This window comes from Tupaia chinensis, unplaced genomic scaffold (assembly GCF_000334495.1).
Source record: "Tupaia chinensis unplaced genomic scaffold, TupChi_1.0 Scaffold139218_1, whole genome shotgun sequence".
Lineage (NCBI taxonomy): Eukaryota > Metazoa > Chordata > Mammalia > Scandentia > Tupaiidae > Tupaia > Tupaia belangeri.
In genome coordinates, this window is record NW_006199107.1 from 605,618 (window position 1) to 620,091 (window position 14,474).

The window sequence follows — 14,474 nt, forward strand, 5'->3', positions numbered from 1 at the left end:
AAAGAGTTTTGGGTTAGGATTGTTTCTAATCCTTCTTTCACGTCTTAATAGCCATGTGACCCTTAGTCGAGTCACTTTCCCAAGTCTCAGGTTCACCTGTAAAGTGGGGTACCGATAGCGGCCCTAGCTGCCACTCAGAGCCTTCGTGAGGGTCCTGTGAGGTAGGGGGCCTATAGAAAGCCCTGAGAAACAAAGCACCATGGAGGTTCCAAGTATTAGCAAAGTCCTAATACTGCAGAAATGTTTGTAGGTCAGCATCTTGGAACCGGTATCATTAGAGTGACCAGTTTTCAGCAAATACCATGTGGTATAGTGAGAGAAACCCTTTTTCTTAAGTATTAGACAGTAACTACTCAGACAGGGCGGATGGCTGGATGGATTGACATGAATCGTCAGATCCTGAAAGGACTTTGGTGAAACAGTTATTAGGTTGTCAGGAAAATCATGACGTATTTTTCTGTTTCTATGCAAAAATGTGTCATGGCTTTCCTGACGACCCAATAGAAAGATAATTATTTGCTCGTGTAACATTCAGTGGATGTGAGCTTAGGTGATGAGTTCTTATAGTATTTATTTCTTATGTATTCTGTTTGGAATTTCTATAAATAATTCCAGTAGACATTCATGGTTTTTCCTCTCTACGTTTCACCTGGCAAGGTGCTAAGACATTGGTGACAGTGGCTGGATGAGGAGAATAGACAGTTCTGTGGGAACACTGCTCTTCCTTGGGTGGGGAAGTTGATAAATATCAAGGGCTTGATTTCTTTTGTTCATGTAAGTATTTCAAATGTGACCAGTCATAGCAAAAATTGCAAAAATCAATCTTTTCTGTTTCTATGCAAAAATGTGTCATGGCTTTCCTGACGACCCAATAGAAAGATAATTATTTGCTCGTGTAACATTCAGTGGATGTGAGCTTAGGTGATGAGTTCTTATAGTATTTATTTCTTATGTATTCTGTTTGGAATTTCTATAAATAATTCCAGTAGACATTCATGGTTTTTCCTCTCTACGTTTCACCTGGCAAGGTGCTAAGACATTGGTGACAGTGGCTGGATGAGGAGAATAGACAGTTCTGTGGGAACACTGCTCTTCCTTGGGTGGGGAAGTTGATAAATATCAAGGGCTTGATTTCTTTTGTTCATGTAAGTATTTCAAATGTGACCAGTCATAGCAAAAATTGCAAAAATCAATCTTCTGGCATTCACATGGTTCTGGAATGAACTTCGAGGAGCTGATTGACATTGTCCCACTTAACTTACACATTACTTCTCATTCACCCTTCCCTAAGTGAAAGTATGTCACTAGGAGAGAAAAAACAGGGTTTATGGGGTTTCCACTAATTAATAGATTTCTCTTCTTTGTTAGTTCTTCCCAAAATAACAAGCTGTGTCTTTAATCATATCTCAAAACTGAAAATGTATAAAAGATGAAGCATTTATATAGAATGGGTCATTCTGCCATGTGATTAAGATGAGGGCATTTCAGACAGGGAGAGTACCCTCTCGGAATGCGATTTAATACATGTACTGTCTGCAATCCCAAAGATAATCATGAGTCCTTAAACTTGTCTTGGCTTATAGCTTCAGGTAGGGAAAACACTGCCAGCTTTTCAGTTGTCCCGTGTGTTGCTTTAGTGAGAGGTTTATAAGTGATGAGAAGGAATACTGCCATTTTTGCATTTCTACCGTCTGCAGCTAGCACTATCCCTACCTGGTCTTGCCAATAATCAGGGCTGTCCTTCAGGCAGTCACAGTGTTTTTATTCAAGCTTGTTGTTCTCCCCAGGGATGGACTGTTTAATGAATGATAGGCTTTATGTTCCACTGCGATGAGCCGAGGAGCCAGCCTGGGGGTGTCAGCAGGCACTGTGGTTTCTACAGGGCTGCCCTCTCCCTCCTCAGAGTCCAATCATTTAGAGTTGGAGCTGATAGAATTTCTTCCTGAATAGGTTTTCGGTAAGCAAGATGGTAGTGATGTCAAGGACAGCCTAAGTGGGCAGAACTCCATTGTAGTTGTGTCTCTTGAATGCCTGCCACCAGCCAACTTGACTGTGTAAGCCATTGGTAATAAAAATGTATAGAAGCATTAGTATAGTCAGTATGTTTAGCGTCTTGCCAAATCTTTAACATCAAAATGCGTTGTGATGAAGATGAGCAGTATGAAAGACCAAAGTCATTGGTGAGAACTGGAAAGGATCACCATCGTCATAACAGCTCATCTGTAATAGGGCTCACTGGGTGAGACAGTCAGTTTCCCTCGCTTGGACAAGAACGCCTTCTGGCTATTGGAATTAGGTGCTTGTTTTACGGTCCTTGAGAACTCATAATTGGCAGTTTACAGAAGAGAGCTCAAGTCTGACAGAAGATTGATGGCTCTGTGGTGTAAAAGCCTTCTGAAGTGTTTGTGTCAAAAGCAGCGAAAGGGGGCCGTCTGGGAGCAGTGTTTCTGTAGGCTCTGGGATGTTCTTGGTCTGTTCGCAGAGACTTTTGAGCCTTTTCATGAACTAGAACTATTTGAGGGCTTCTGTTAAAGACTGTGGAGGACAGAAGAATTTATTGTGATGTTTTTGCAAAGACAAGTCCTTTGTGAGTTCCCAGAGAACATTCGGTGATGGCGGCAAAAGAGAATTGTCCTGGGAACCCATGTAAGTCTCTCAGGCACAGGAGCAAGTCCCGAATGTGATCCCGAACAAACCGGCCCCCTTCCCTCTCCCCACCTCCTCAGCCTCTGTTAATAAACATACTGGATAAAGAAGCTTAAAAAGTTACCTATTGGGACCAGCAGATGGTGTAATGGTTATGTCGCTGGACTCCCACATGGCCGACTGCAGTTTGAGTCCCGAACCTGGAGGCTTGAAACTCACGCCGGGTGCATGTGTGTGCATGCCCAAAATCCTGCAAGGAGAAGGGAAGAGAAGGGATTGTGGCGTGGCCATCCCCCTGGGGGGATGATTTCTTGCTTTCTGTTTCTCTGGTGAGTGCACGTGCCCTATAGCAAAAATCTCTCCAAAAAAAAAGATTACCTATTATATCCTGACAACATACATTAATATCATGCCACCATGTACTATTACTGGAGGAGAGGAACAGGTCCCTTCTAAAGATTCATGAGAGCAGGTTAAGGAGCAGGATTGTGTGAAAGGAGAAAAGCCTTCAGTTTCTCACATGTCTCTGTGATAACCACAGCGTGCTCTGGCTCTAGCTGGGCCCTCGTGAAATGAACTTCCATTAACAGCGCCTCTTTGGTAGGTCACTCTGATGCTGCTACAGTAAAGCCTTAAGCGTGTTTTTGAGCCAGTGTGCTGCATGTTCACTTGAGCCACACACATGTTTGTGTTTAGGATATTGTGACTCTCTGCTATCCAAATAGTGTTTTTCTTTGGTGAATGAAGTAACTGCTGTCTTCCACTGTACCATCTGCCTAGCAGAACGATTGCTCCACACCTTCTCTTATGCAATAGCCCGTGGTACTTCTAGTATTTTTAGCAAGAGGAAATTTTCTACACAGGAATCCTCCACTGCCAGAACACACGATGCCAGTAAGGTTCTACGTAATAGTGACCATCTACGTAACAGACTATATTTCTTTGGGGTAGGACATTAACTTTTTACTCTAACACTCAACTAATAATAAGCAAAAATAATGATATCCAGAAGCACAGTTTTAACTGGGATCTTGAAAAGGTCATGTTTTGTGAGGCTTACGGATCTCTTTAAACTAGGTAAGTAGGTTTATACGACTTAACTTCATATTAGCCATATTTTTGGTACCCCCTGCATTTTGAAAAGGAGAATTTTCTGAAACAAGCAATGGGTGATGAGAGACTTTTGCTTGAGGCACCTGTTTGGAATCTGGTTTTCTCAGCAGCTGCTTGACAAGTTGCCATTTTAGATTAAACACTGCAAAGGCAGGGGAGAATGAAAGCCATGCTCAACTTAATACCCAACAAAATTCAGTATGTTCGTGTGGATGTTTGCTGTGATTAATATAAACTATTTACAGAATCAGCCACATTTAGTCCTGTTGCTAATGGACCGTTACCCACACCTCAGTGGGCACTACGTTTTCTCACTGTAGTAGCAGCAGCAGGTTAAAGACTGAATAGTTATGAAGCTCTGGACAAAGTACCACCTTACAGAGCTTGCAAGTTCAGCCTGTGTGATCCATTGGTCTGGGTGATTTGATGGTTTGAGTTGTTAGGATTTTTGAGCCTTCTTGTTTGATTACATTCCTGGGTCTGATGTTTGACTAAAGGAAATCCAGAAATATTGATTTAATATTAAATTTAATATTTAATATAACCGGCCCAACATTAAAGGGGATTTCTGAAGCCATCTCTGGAGGCGTGGGCTAAACATTTTGCACTGTTTTTATATTTGTACTCATATTCTCCTTATCACCTCAGACTCAGACACAAGGCCTTTTAAATGGAGATTTTACAAGTTACTGCCATTTATGTAAAATAATGTCCTGTGACTACGTTGTTTAAATGGAAAATAAAGTGCTTTATCTTAACAAAATAGTTTTGTTCGTTCTTGGTATGTTTCCTGAATGCTCTTAAAGAAAACCCTGCATTATAGCCGTGCTGCCTCTTTGGCTACTGCGAGGTTCTATTTGATGACCAGTCTTAGCCCTGTCCTTTTTCCTGGTGGTTATTTTTCTAGTTTTGGAGTCAGAAATATACTGCTTATTCAGGCGATATGGTAGCAGCAATCATTCCTTTTTTCTTTTTTAATTTTTATGATTTCTTTCAGAAGAGAGAATACAAACACACATATGTCATAGAGAAAGACACACCCACACACACACACCCTCGACAGGATACTGCCATACTGCGACCCCATTTCTCCAGCCTCCTATATAGTCAGGATCTTGGGCCCTATTTCAGGTTGAGTTGTGATCTGAACTCACAGTTGGCCATGCAGCTTCCAAACTGCATTCTGTACACTGCCATCACGGCTGGGCCAAACAGTAACATTTCTAATCAAAACAGTCTAGCAGGAGAGCCAGCAAGTGGCATAGTAGTTAAGGTGCTGGGCTCTCACATGGCCAACCATGGTTCAAGTCCCAGACCCGGCAGCCTGACAATCATCCCAGGCACGTGTGCATGCGTGCCCAAAATCCTGAGGAGAATGGAGGATGGACTGTGGCATAGCCAGTCTCCTTAGGGAGGTAATTTCTTACTTTTCCTCTCTCTCTCTGGCAAGTGCAAATGCCCTTTGGTAAAAACCTAAAAAAAAAAAAAAAAAATCCAGCAAGACACAGACACCAAAATTATTTTCCTTCTATAAAGAGGCTTTCGAAAAACTTGGAAATACATATGAAAAACTGGAATATCAAAAAACAAAATAAAACAAAACAAAACAAAACAACCACACAGGGTCTTTAACTTACAATTTAAATTTCATTTTCAATGAGCTTTTTGAAGATTTAGAACATTCTGTAAGGTAAACTGGCCCAACCAAGCAGAGCAACATAGGCTGCTAAAGACTCAATTTCTAGTTGATGCTTGAGGCAAAGCAAAAATAAAGCTTAAGAAAGACAACTGAAGCTTTATGAGATTTGTTTAGGCTCCTGGCATGCTTGCTTAAGAACTTCACTTATTCTTACCTACAGGTTTGGCATTAAAATAAAATTGGCATTTCGTTTCTGTGTGCTAGTATCAGCCAATACTCTGTAACTAGTGAAGTACAGGTAGTAATTCAAATAGAGATTCAGTATGAATTACTCCCATTTTCTTCAATGGCCATTAGTCTCAAAAACACTTGAATATATAATATGAAAATGTATAATAATAATAAAAAGATGTGAGGGAACCGGAATATTGTAGAAGAAATAAAGTTCAATTGAAAGTGTTGTCTTATCTTGGTAAATCATCACACGTCTTAATGGAAAAAGTCATTTTGCAGGTGGTATAGCTAGATATCACTTCTCGGAAGTATGAGAAAATAACAGGAATATTCACGGGAAGAACACAGAATTTTATTTTACCAACTCAAATTTTCAACATACCAAATAACATTGGTCACCTCTAGGCTGGAAGGGACATTCTTATTTTACTGTGTGCATTCATGGACTACTTGAACTTGTTATAATATGTAGTTTGCAATGAAAAGTTTTTTTCTAGTAGCTAATTCTCTAAAAAAACATTCACAGAAGAGAGCATTGTATTAGCCTTATGAGCATCTTAAAGATTAAAACATTTTTGATTCAAGTATCTTAACATCTAGATCAACTGAGGTGGAGCCTAGACAACAAATCAGATGTATTACTTAGAAGTTGCAGTTGGGAACATGAACAGACATTTTAAAGAGCTGCTGGATTGTCTTTATAGTTACTTGCTTTTGAAATTTCTTGCTTATCAAGGTGCACTGAAGTACCTGCTGCCCTGGTTTCTCTGAAATCAGGATATTCTGCCACCTTCTGCAGCAGCTGTGTAGACTACCTTTTGAAACATGGTGCCATCAGGGTGGTCAAAGGGACGGGGGTCTGGTGACAGGATGCCTGTCACTGATGCTGAGATACTAGAAGACTAACCACCTAAGCCACCTTTCTAAGGACTCATCGCTTTTGATATCTGTTTAATTTCAGTTACAGTTGTCAACAACTCACATTAAGCTGTAAGTCATTTATTTTCCATCACAGGCTCAGACTGGCTAACAGTAAACCTATGTAAAGTGTTCTAGCCTAAAAATATACAGGAGATATCCTGAACAGTGGAGCTCGAGCCTATTTTTTGGATGATCCCACTGTAATAAATGCTATAGTGAATGAGTAGCAGTCCAGGAGACATCAAAGAAGTATAAATTCCAAAGTAAGTCTTCGGATGCAAGAAGTATCTCACAGCAAATAAACCAGGTCTATACATGTACGCGGGTGGGTAGAGATAACACATATTACGGATCGGTAGATTCCAGTCCTGAGCACTGCACTAGTCTCTGCTCTCTGGCATATCAAACACTTCTCTTACTCAAGGGCCGGGTATCTGACTGCTGGGACAATCATAGTCACAATGGTGCTAGCTTCCGGAAATCTGGAAGAATTTCAGCAACCTTCCTACGGAGTTGCTCTCGCCTTTCTTCTTTCCTCTTTCCTCTTTCATAAATTTTGTGAATTTCTTCCATGTCTGAAATGTGATCCAGAGAATCCTCCTTGAAGAATAAAGAGAAAAAAGAAGTACTAAGGAAAAGTTGACTTTCTACCTGAAAAATAGCAAGTTTATAAAAGTAATTCTTATGTGAAAGAAACATTATATAAAAGGTGTGGAAATAACAGTTGGGATTCAAATGGCATCTAATGCTCTGAAGAGAACAAAGCAAGGAAGCCAGGTATAGTGGGATGCACCTGCAGTCCCAGCTATCTGGGGCTGCCAGGAGGATCAGGACACACAAGACCATGTCTAAAACACACACACACACACACACACACACAGGGTCTTAAGTTCATGGGAAATGCACATTATGAGAAACTCATACATGAATTTCAACTTTTTTTGGGTACTAAAATAAACTCATACTTTAATTCCATTTTCCCCACAAACTTATAGAAATCTCCTTGTAAAGCAGTGAAAGGGGATGAGAGTGATTGATAGGATGGTTATTTTTATTTCCCATAAGGTGGCCAGGGAAATCTGAGGAGGTGACATTTGAGCAGAGCACCCAGTGGCTCTGATGACAGGCTCTGAATCATGCCTCATCGATCTGATCACAGCCTGTATATTGGGCCCAAGTCAGAGCCAGCGGTGCCAGCAAGGGCTCCAGCAGCCACGGCCCTCAAGGAAGAGATGCAAGAAACATGCCACAGTTACAGGCACTGAGAGCCCCCAGTGCTCAGACAGTTTAAAAAGCCTTCTTGTAACCTCACCTCTGGTCCTCAATTTCAGTTGCAAAAGTATGTCCTAATGTCAAGTTCTGGGAACATGATTATGAGAGTTGAAGCGGAGTGTCTGCTGACCCAGGGAAGCATGCGGTGGCCCGTTGGGATTTAGAAGTTCCTACTGCCACTGAACTCTTAGTGTGGCCATAAGCAGTCTTGGCCCACGAAGGCAGAGACTGATAAACAGATGGTCTGCATCCAGCGGTAGGTGCAGGGGTGGAGACGGGCACAGAGATGACCAGTCTGGTGGCCAGAAAAGTTTTTGAAGGAGATGATATATATTTTATTTATTTATTTTTTTTGGGGGGGAGAGGTTTTTGCTATGGGGTGCGTGCGCTCAACAGAAAGAGAGACAGAGAGACAGAAAGCAAGAAATCACCCTCTTGGGGGATGGCCATGCCACAATCCCTTCTCCATTCTCCTCTCTGGATCTTGGGCACGCACGCACACACGCCTGGCCAGAGTTTAAGCCACCAGGTCCGGGAATCGAACCACAGTCAACTACGTGGGAGTCCAGTGACATAGCCATTACACCAATTGCTGGTCCCGAAGGAGATAATATTTGAACTGATTTTTTTTTTTTTTTCTTTCAGGCAAGAAATGTGTCCTAGAAGGGGCATGTGGTAAGGGAGAAGAGGCAAGAGGAGCATGCTACACGTGAGGAGTTACAAGTGGAGTTGTGTTGTTGAAACAAAAGTGCAGGGCAGCTGGGTTTACATTTTCATGACTAGAAGCAGATATGAGATTTGCTCCAGCCTCTTGACTATGTATCGAAGCCCTAAGATGCATCTCAGTCCTCCTTCAGTTTATGGCTGTTGGTTGGTTAATGTTATTGATAATACTGAGTTTTTGGGTGGAGGTACTGCTTAGGAAAAAATTAAAAAAAAAAAAAAGAAAGAAAGAAAAGAGAGGGCTGGCCCCATGAGTCAGCTATTAAGGGAGCTGGCTGGCAAGCCTGAGGAATAGCCCCTACAGCTTGAAAAACAGCATACATGGAGAGGAAAAAGGATTGCAGTGTGACCATGCCCCACTGGGAGTACTTTCTCACCTGCTCTCTGGTGAACACATGCATCCTTTAGCAATGATAGTAATTTAAAACTCTAAGGAATGGAACTGCTTCATTGTTTACTTCTTTTATCCATTTGGTCCATCCCTAAGAGCTTCCTGTCCTTGGCTGTATGGCCTACTCCCAATTCTTGACCCCACTCTTACCTACTACTCACACCTCTCTTGGTTGCACTTCAGTTTTGTAACTCATTTTAGTTCCTGCTGTTCCACCCTAACTAAAATACTCTGCCCTGGGGGTAGCAGGTGGTGTGATGGTTAAAGTGCTGGACTTCCACGTGGCTGACCATGGTTTCGAGTCCTGAACCTGATGGCTTGTTTTCTCATTTCTCTCTCTGTCTATCTTTGGTGAGCACACATGTCCTGTAGCAAATTAAAAAATACTAATAATGGTAGAAGATTCCTGCAGCTGAACTGTGAACTATTCCTTTCAGGGACTAAAACTATTGAAGATTTTCTGCTGAGATTTCACCCTCCAGACCCCAATCTAGAGAGTGCCTCCACACACTGAGTGTCTAGATAGGTCTAAATGAACAATAACTAAACATCTGAACACTGTTAGGGTCAGAATATTCCTTAATTCTCATTGAATCTATCACACAAAGGGAGAAAAATAGAACTACAGAGAGATTGCAGATCACCTCCTCCTGCATGTCTCAAAATGCTCAGATTGAACTTCAAGAAATTAGAAAGAAACGTATAACCCATCAAATGACCAGAAATCACCACAGAGGTACAGGAAATATGAGAAACCAAGAAAATACTTCTCCCCCAAGGGAAAAGAACAACTTCTCTTCATCCACAGATAGTACAATGGAACTCATGGAAATGTCAAATAAAAAATTTAGAATATTCATAGTGACAAAGCTAACAGAGATGCAAGAGAAGAGAGACAATGAACGCCCAGAAGAGGCAAGAGAAAAGAGCTGACGAGATCCAGGAGGTGAGGAAGTTCTCACACTATCTGAAAGAGGAAATATACACTGTAGAAAAGAATCAAATGGAATTGTTAGAGATGAAGGCTGTAATACAGGAAATAAAACCTCCCTTGAAGGTATTAAAAGATTAGATCATGCAAATTTGATCAAGGTCAAATCTCAGATGTAGAAGACAGAATCTCTGCTCTAGGGGGGAAAAAAAAATACAGAAAATACTAGATACCATTAAATGCCCAAACATCTGGATAATAGGTATCCTAGGACGTGAAGAGACTCATAAGGGCATTGATAATCTATTCCATAAAATCCTGGAAGAAAACTTTCCAAACCTAGAGAGGCATTCAAAGATCCAAATCCAAGAAATACAAAGGACCCCACATAGAATCAAACCAAGAAGACCTTCTCCAAGGAACACATCATAGCCAGATTGGTCAAAACACAAGGACAAGATACGAAAATTGGCAAGAGAGAAGTGTCAAGTTACTTTCAAAGGCTATCCTATCAGGCTAACAGCAGACCTCTCATTGGAAACAATGTGAGCAAGGAAAAAAATGGGAAAATATATTCAAAATGTTAAGTGAAAAACAATTTCAACCAAGAATACCATATCCAGCAAGATTATTCTTCATATGGGAAGAAAAGTCAGAAACATTCTCGGATAAACAAAACCTGAAAGAATTTACCAACACCAGACTGGCTTTCCAAGAAGTTCTGAACAGAATGTTATACTAGGAAAACTAAATACAGACACACAGAAATAATTCAAAAATAACCAAGAAAATGGCCAACTTAATGGCAGGGTCAAATCCAGAGCTGAATGTTATCTTCCAGAATTTAAACGGAAAGACTGGACCACAACGGAAGAGAGATTAATTTACATGAGACTCAACTGGTGAAATAGAATTTTATGACTTTTGACTAAAATGTTACTGATTTTCTTCTAGGCTTTGTTTTTTGGTTTTAAGGATTTTTGTCTTCTCTTGAGCTGACGATAGGTTCATGTACCTACTATTTGAGCAGAATCCTAACCTGTTTCCTGGCTTTAAGTCTTAAGCAAATTTCTCTTAACATTTTTTGCCCTATAGCAAAAATCTCTCCAAAAATATTACTAATAATGATAAACAATTCTTTAAAAGAATAAAATGCTCTCCCCTCAGTGGATTCTTCTCCTGAACTCTCTTTTTTTTTGGAAAGTTTTTTTTTTTTTTTTGCTATAGGGCGCGTGCGCTCACCAGAAAGACAGAGACAGAGAGACAGAAAGTGAGAAGTCACCCCCCAGGGGGGATGGCCACACCACAGTCCCTTCTCCTCCTTTCTCCTCTCGGGATCTTGGACATGCACGCACATGTGCCTGGTGTGATTTTAAGCCACCAGGTCCAGGGCTTGGACCATGGTCAACTACATGGGAGTCCAGCGACATAACCATTACACTCACTGCTGGTCCCTTTTCTTGAACTCTTAAAGCACATGGTCATCACTGGTTTGGCACTTAATTACAGCCTATCCCTCACCTATCCAATATGTTTTCTACTGAACTATGAAGGTCAGAGTCCTTGTTATTAGACATTTATTATGGCTGGCACATATGTCTTGATAAATCACATGTGGGTGTGCTGAGTAATAGTAATTAAGTCACTTTGGAGAGTACTGGGGTTTCCCATGCCCTTGACATCTGTCATTGTGTGATAAGCACACGCATGTGTGTATTTTCTGGGGCGCGGGTCTGTGCTTTCCATTATGACCTACTTGGTTGGTATTGTGGTTAGGAACCAAATTCAGAAGGAATCCCAGAAATATGAGAGGTACGAATTCAGCTGGGACGACCTGGGCAAGTACATGGCTGCTGAGAAGAGACTAAGGCCTGGTGACATCTGTTCATCATACCAGGTAAAAATGCCCAATTTATAACATACCTAGAAATGACATAAATAAGTAAAATTAAACTTCAGGTTCTTACAAGGAATTTTTTCTTTCTCAGTGTTACTGCAATTTAAAGATCAGTTTTGTTACAGAAAGAGGACAGGTTAACAGCGATGGAGATAGGGTGGCCAGAGAGGTGACATCTGAGCAGGACGGAATGAAGGGAAGAAGTCATGTGGAAGCCCTGAAGCAGAAGGGAGCTTGCTTGTCTGAGGAAGACTGCAAGTGAGCAAGGAGCCAAGTGGGAGGAAATGAAATCTCAGCGATGTTTTTCCATCATACAGATACAGGTTGAGCATTTAATTTCTTATTGATTGTGTAAGTTCCTATATTGATGTCATAATTTCAAACCCTGAGTAGGACCAGTATCTTACTATTATATTTTTGTAGTTTACAAATGAGGGAAAACTAGAAACACGGGGTGGAGGACTGTTGCAATGAGAGAATGTTCTGGAGTCAGAGAAGCTGGCCTGGAATTCAGGGACCTGCCATTTGTTAACCTGTATACCTTGGGCAAGCCACCTAGCTGCCAATAGCTGTTTCTCTGACTGAAAATAGAAATCATGATGTCCATCCCTTTCCCCTGGGTTACATGGCAATCAGACAAGGTGGTTTGTGTGAAAACTGCAAGTTCATCTCTCGGTATATGGTAGCTGAGAAACAGAAAGAAAACTTAAAAGTATGTTTAACAGTATTTTATTCACAATGACACTAAACTAAAAAAAAAAAAAAAAAAATCAAGATCAGCCCTGTAGCACAGCAGTTAAGTACGCTCACATGGCTGACTGCAATTAGAATCCCAGCCCCAGTGGCTTGAAAAACATCGTGTGTGCGTGCGCATGCACGTGAGTGTGGTGTTTGTGAGTGTGCATGCATGTATGCATACAAAATTCTGATGGGGTGAAAAAATGGACGAAAAAGGACTGCAGCATGACTATGCCCCATGGTGGGGGTGCTTTCTCTCTCTGGTGAATGCCCATGTCCACTGGCAATAAAAAAAAAAAAAAATCAGCTATGATTCTGGGCCAAGCAGTGTGTTAGTAAGCTACTATGTAACCTTGTTTAGTCTTTTCAACAACCTTAAAAAATAGGTTCTGTTGTTATCCTCATTTTATGAAGAGGAGCAGAGAGCCTTCAAAAGGATTTGGGATGTGCCCAGGGTCACAGATACTGCACCCTAAACTTCAAACTCTAAATGTCAAGCGTTTTATTTAGAAATAAGTCTCACTTATTTTAATTTAGACAAAGTTATGATCAACTTGTTTATCGGATTTCCCAGCCCATTGTTTTTCAGTACTTCTAAATTAAACAAAGACAAGCAGATTTTGCTGGGGCAGACACAAGACAGGAAAATAATTGATTATCAAGAATAGAGATACACTCACACAGGCACACGTACACACATGAAAATGAAGCAATCAAAATGAAACTAAGGGAGGGAAAAAGGGCACATATAACAGGCTTTGCACCTAGCACCCAGAGACACTGTGGATATGCCTGACACATTTACTGAGGCTCCTAAGAAATGGCACCAAATCACCAAAGGACAGATCATCTAACTAATAAAGAGCAGTGCATCATGAAATTTAAAATATCTGTTCAAAATGCTTAAAATTAGAAAATAAAGAAAAAACATATGGGATACCTGATTTCCAAAAAACATTGGGTTAAATAAGTCATACTATATTTGAAATATTAACATAATATTAATATATATATGCTCCATATTTTTATATAAAGTTCCAAACCAGGCAAAACTATTAATAAATGATAGCACGAGGTTTGTGCACTCCGGAGGTGAAAGTAAAAAGCAAAGCCACATTGTGTGCACTGTCCTAGTCGTGAGAGGGCTTTGCCTTTAGGATGGATTTGTGACTGGGAAGGAGTCGGTGGGGCAGCAGTGCTCTACTTCCTGCCCTCAGGGCTGGTGCCATGGGCGTCTACTCTATAGTGACTCATTACTCTGTGTTTGTATAATTAAGCACTCTTCTGTATTTTGCATAATCACAATAAATAATGTTTAGAAAAGAATTGGAATTGGAACCAGAAGATGGCCTAATGGTTATGTCCCTGGACTCCCACTTGGTTGACTGTGGTTCGAGTCCCAGACCTGGTGGCTTAAAACCAAGACACATTATAGCCAGGTTGACCAAAACCACAGACAAAGACAAGATACTTAGATTGGCAAGAGAAAAACATCAAGTTACCTACAAAGGACATCCCATCAGGCTAACAGCAGATCTCTCATCGGAAACAATGTGAGCGAGGAAAGAATGGGAAAATATATTCAAAGTGTTAAGAGAAAAGCAATTTCAGCCAAGAATACTGTATCCGGCAAGATTATCTTTCAGGTGGGAAGAAAAGACAAGAACATGCTCAGATAAACAAAACCTGAAAGAATTTACCAGCACCAGACCAGATCTCCAAGACGTTCTCAAGGGTGTGCTATATCAGGAAAATTAAACACAGACACACGGAAAGAAGAGTTCAAAGACTAAGAAAGTGGCCAACTTAATTGTAGGGACAAGTCTGGAGTTGAATATTATATCCCAGAATTTAATCGGGAAAATTGAACCAGAATAGAAGATAAAGTACATGAGACTGGTAGGTTCATGCACCTATCGCTTGAACAGAATCCTAACCTGTTTCCTGGCTTTAAGCAAAGTTCCTTGGC

General features: G+C 40.8%; 1 protein-coding gene and 1 long non-coding RNA gene across 3 annotated transcripts in view; one reads left to right on the top strand and one right to left on the bottom strand.

Moving 5' to 3' along the window:
• Nucleotides 1-5,962: 5,962 nt before the first annotated feature.
• The window catches only part of CCDC191 (coiled-coil domain containing 191), a 93,437-nt gene continuing 84,925 nt past the window's right edge, over nucleotides 5,963-14,474 (bottom strand). Inside the window, 2 exon segments of the mRNA XM_006161825.3 lie at nucleotides 5,963-7,089; nucleotides 7,092-7,153. Of these exon segments, the coding sequence (XP_006161887.1) occupies nucleotides 7,010-7,089; nucleotides 7,092-7,153 (142 nt within the window). The 3' untranslated portion in view covers nucleotides 5,963-7,009.
• Nucleotides 8,471-12,510, top strand: LOC114004617 (uncharacterized). 2 transcript variants are annotated; one of them, XR_003546732.1, is made up of 3 exons: nucleotides 8,471-8,534; nucleotides 11,647-11,767; nucleotides 11,859-12,510. It is a non-coding gene; the product is annotated as an uncharacterized LOC114004617 (long non-coding RNA). The 2 variants fall into 2 exon arrangements; XR_003546733.1 differs by having other exon boundaries at nucleotides 11,893-12,510.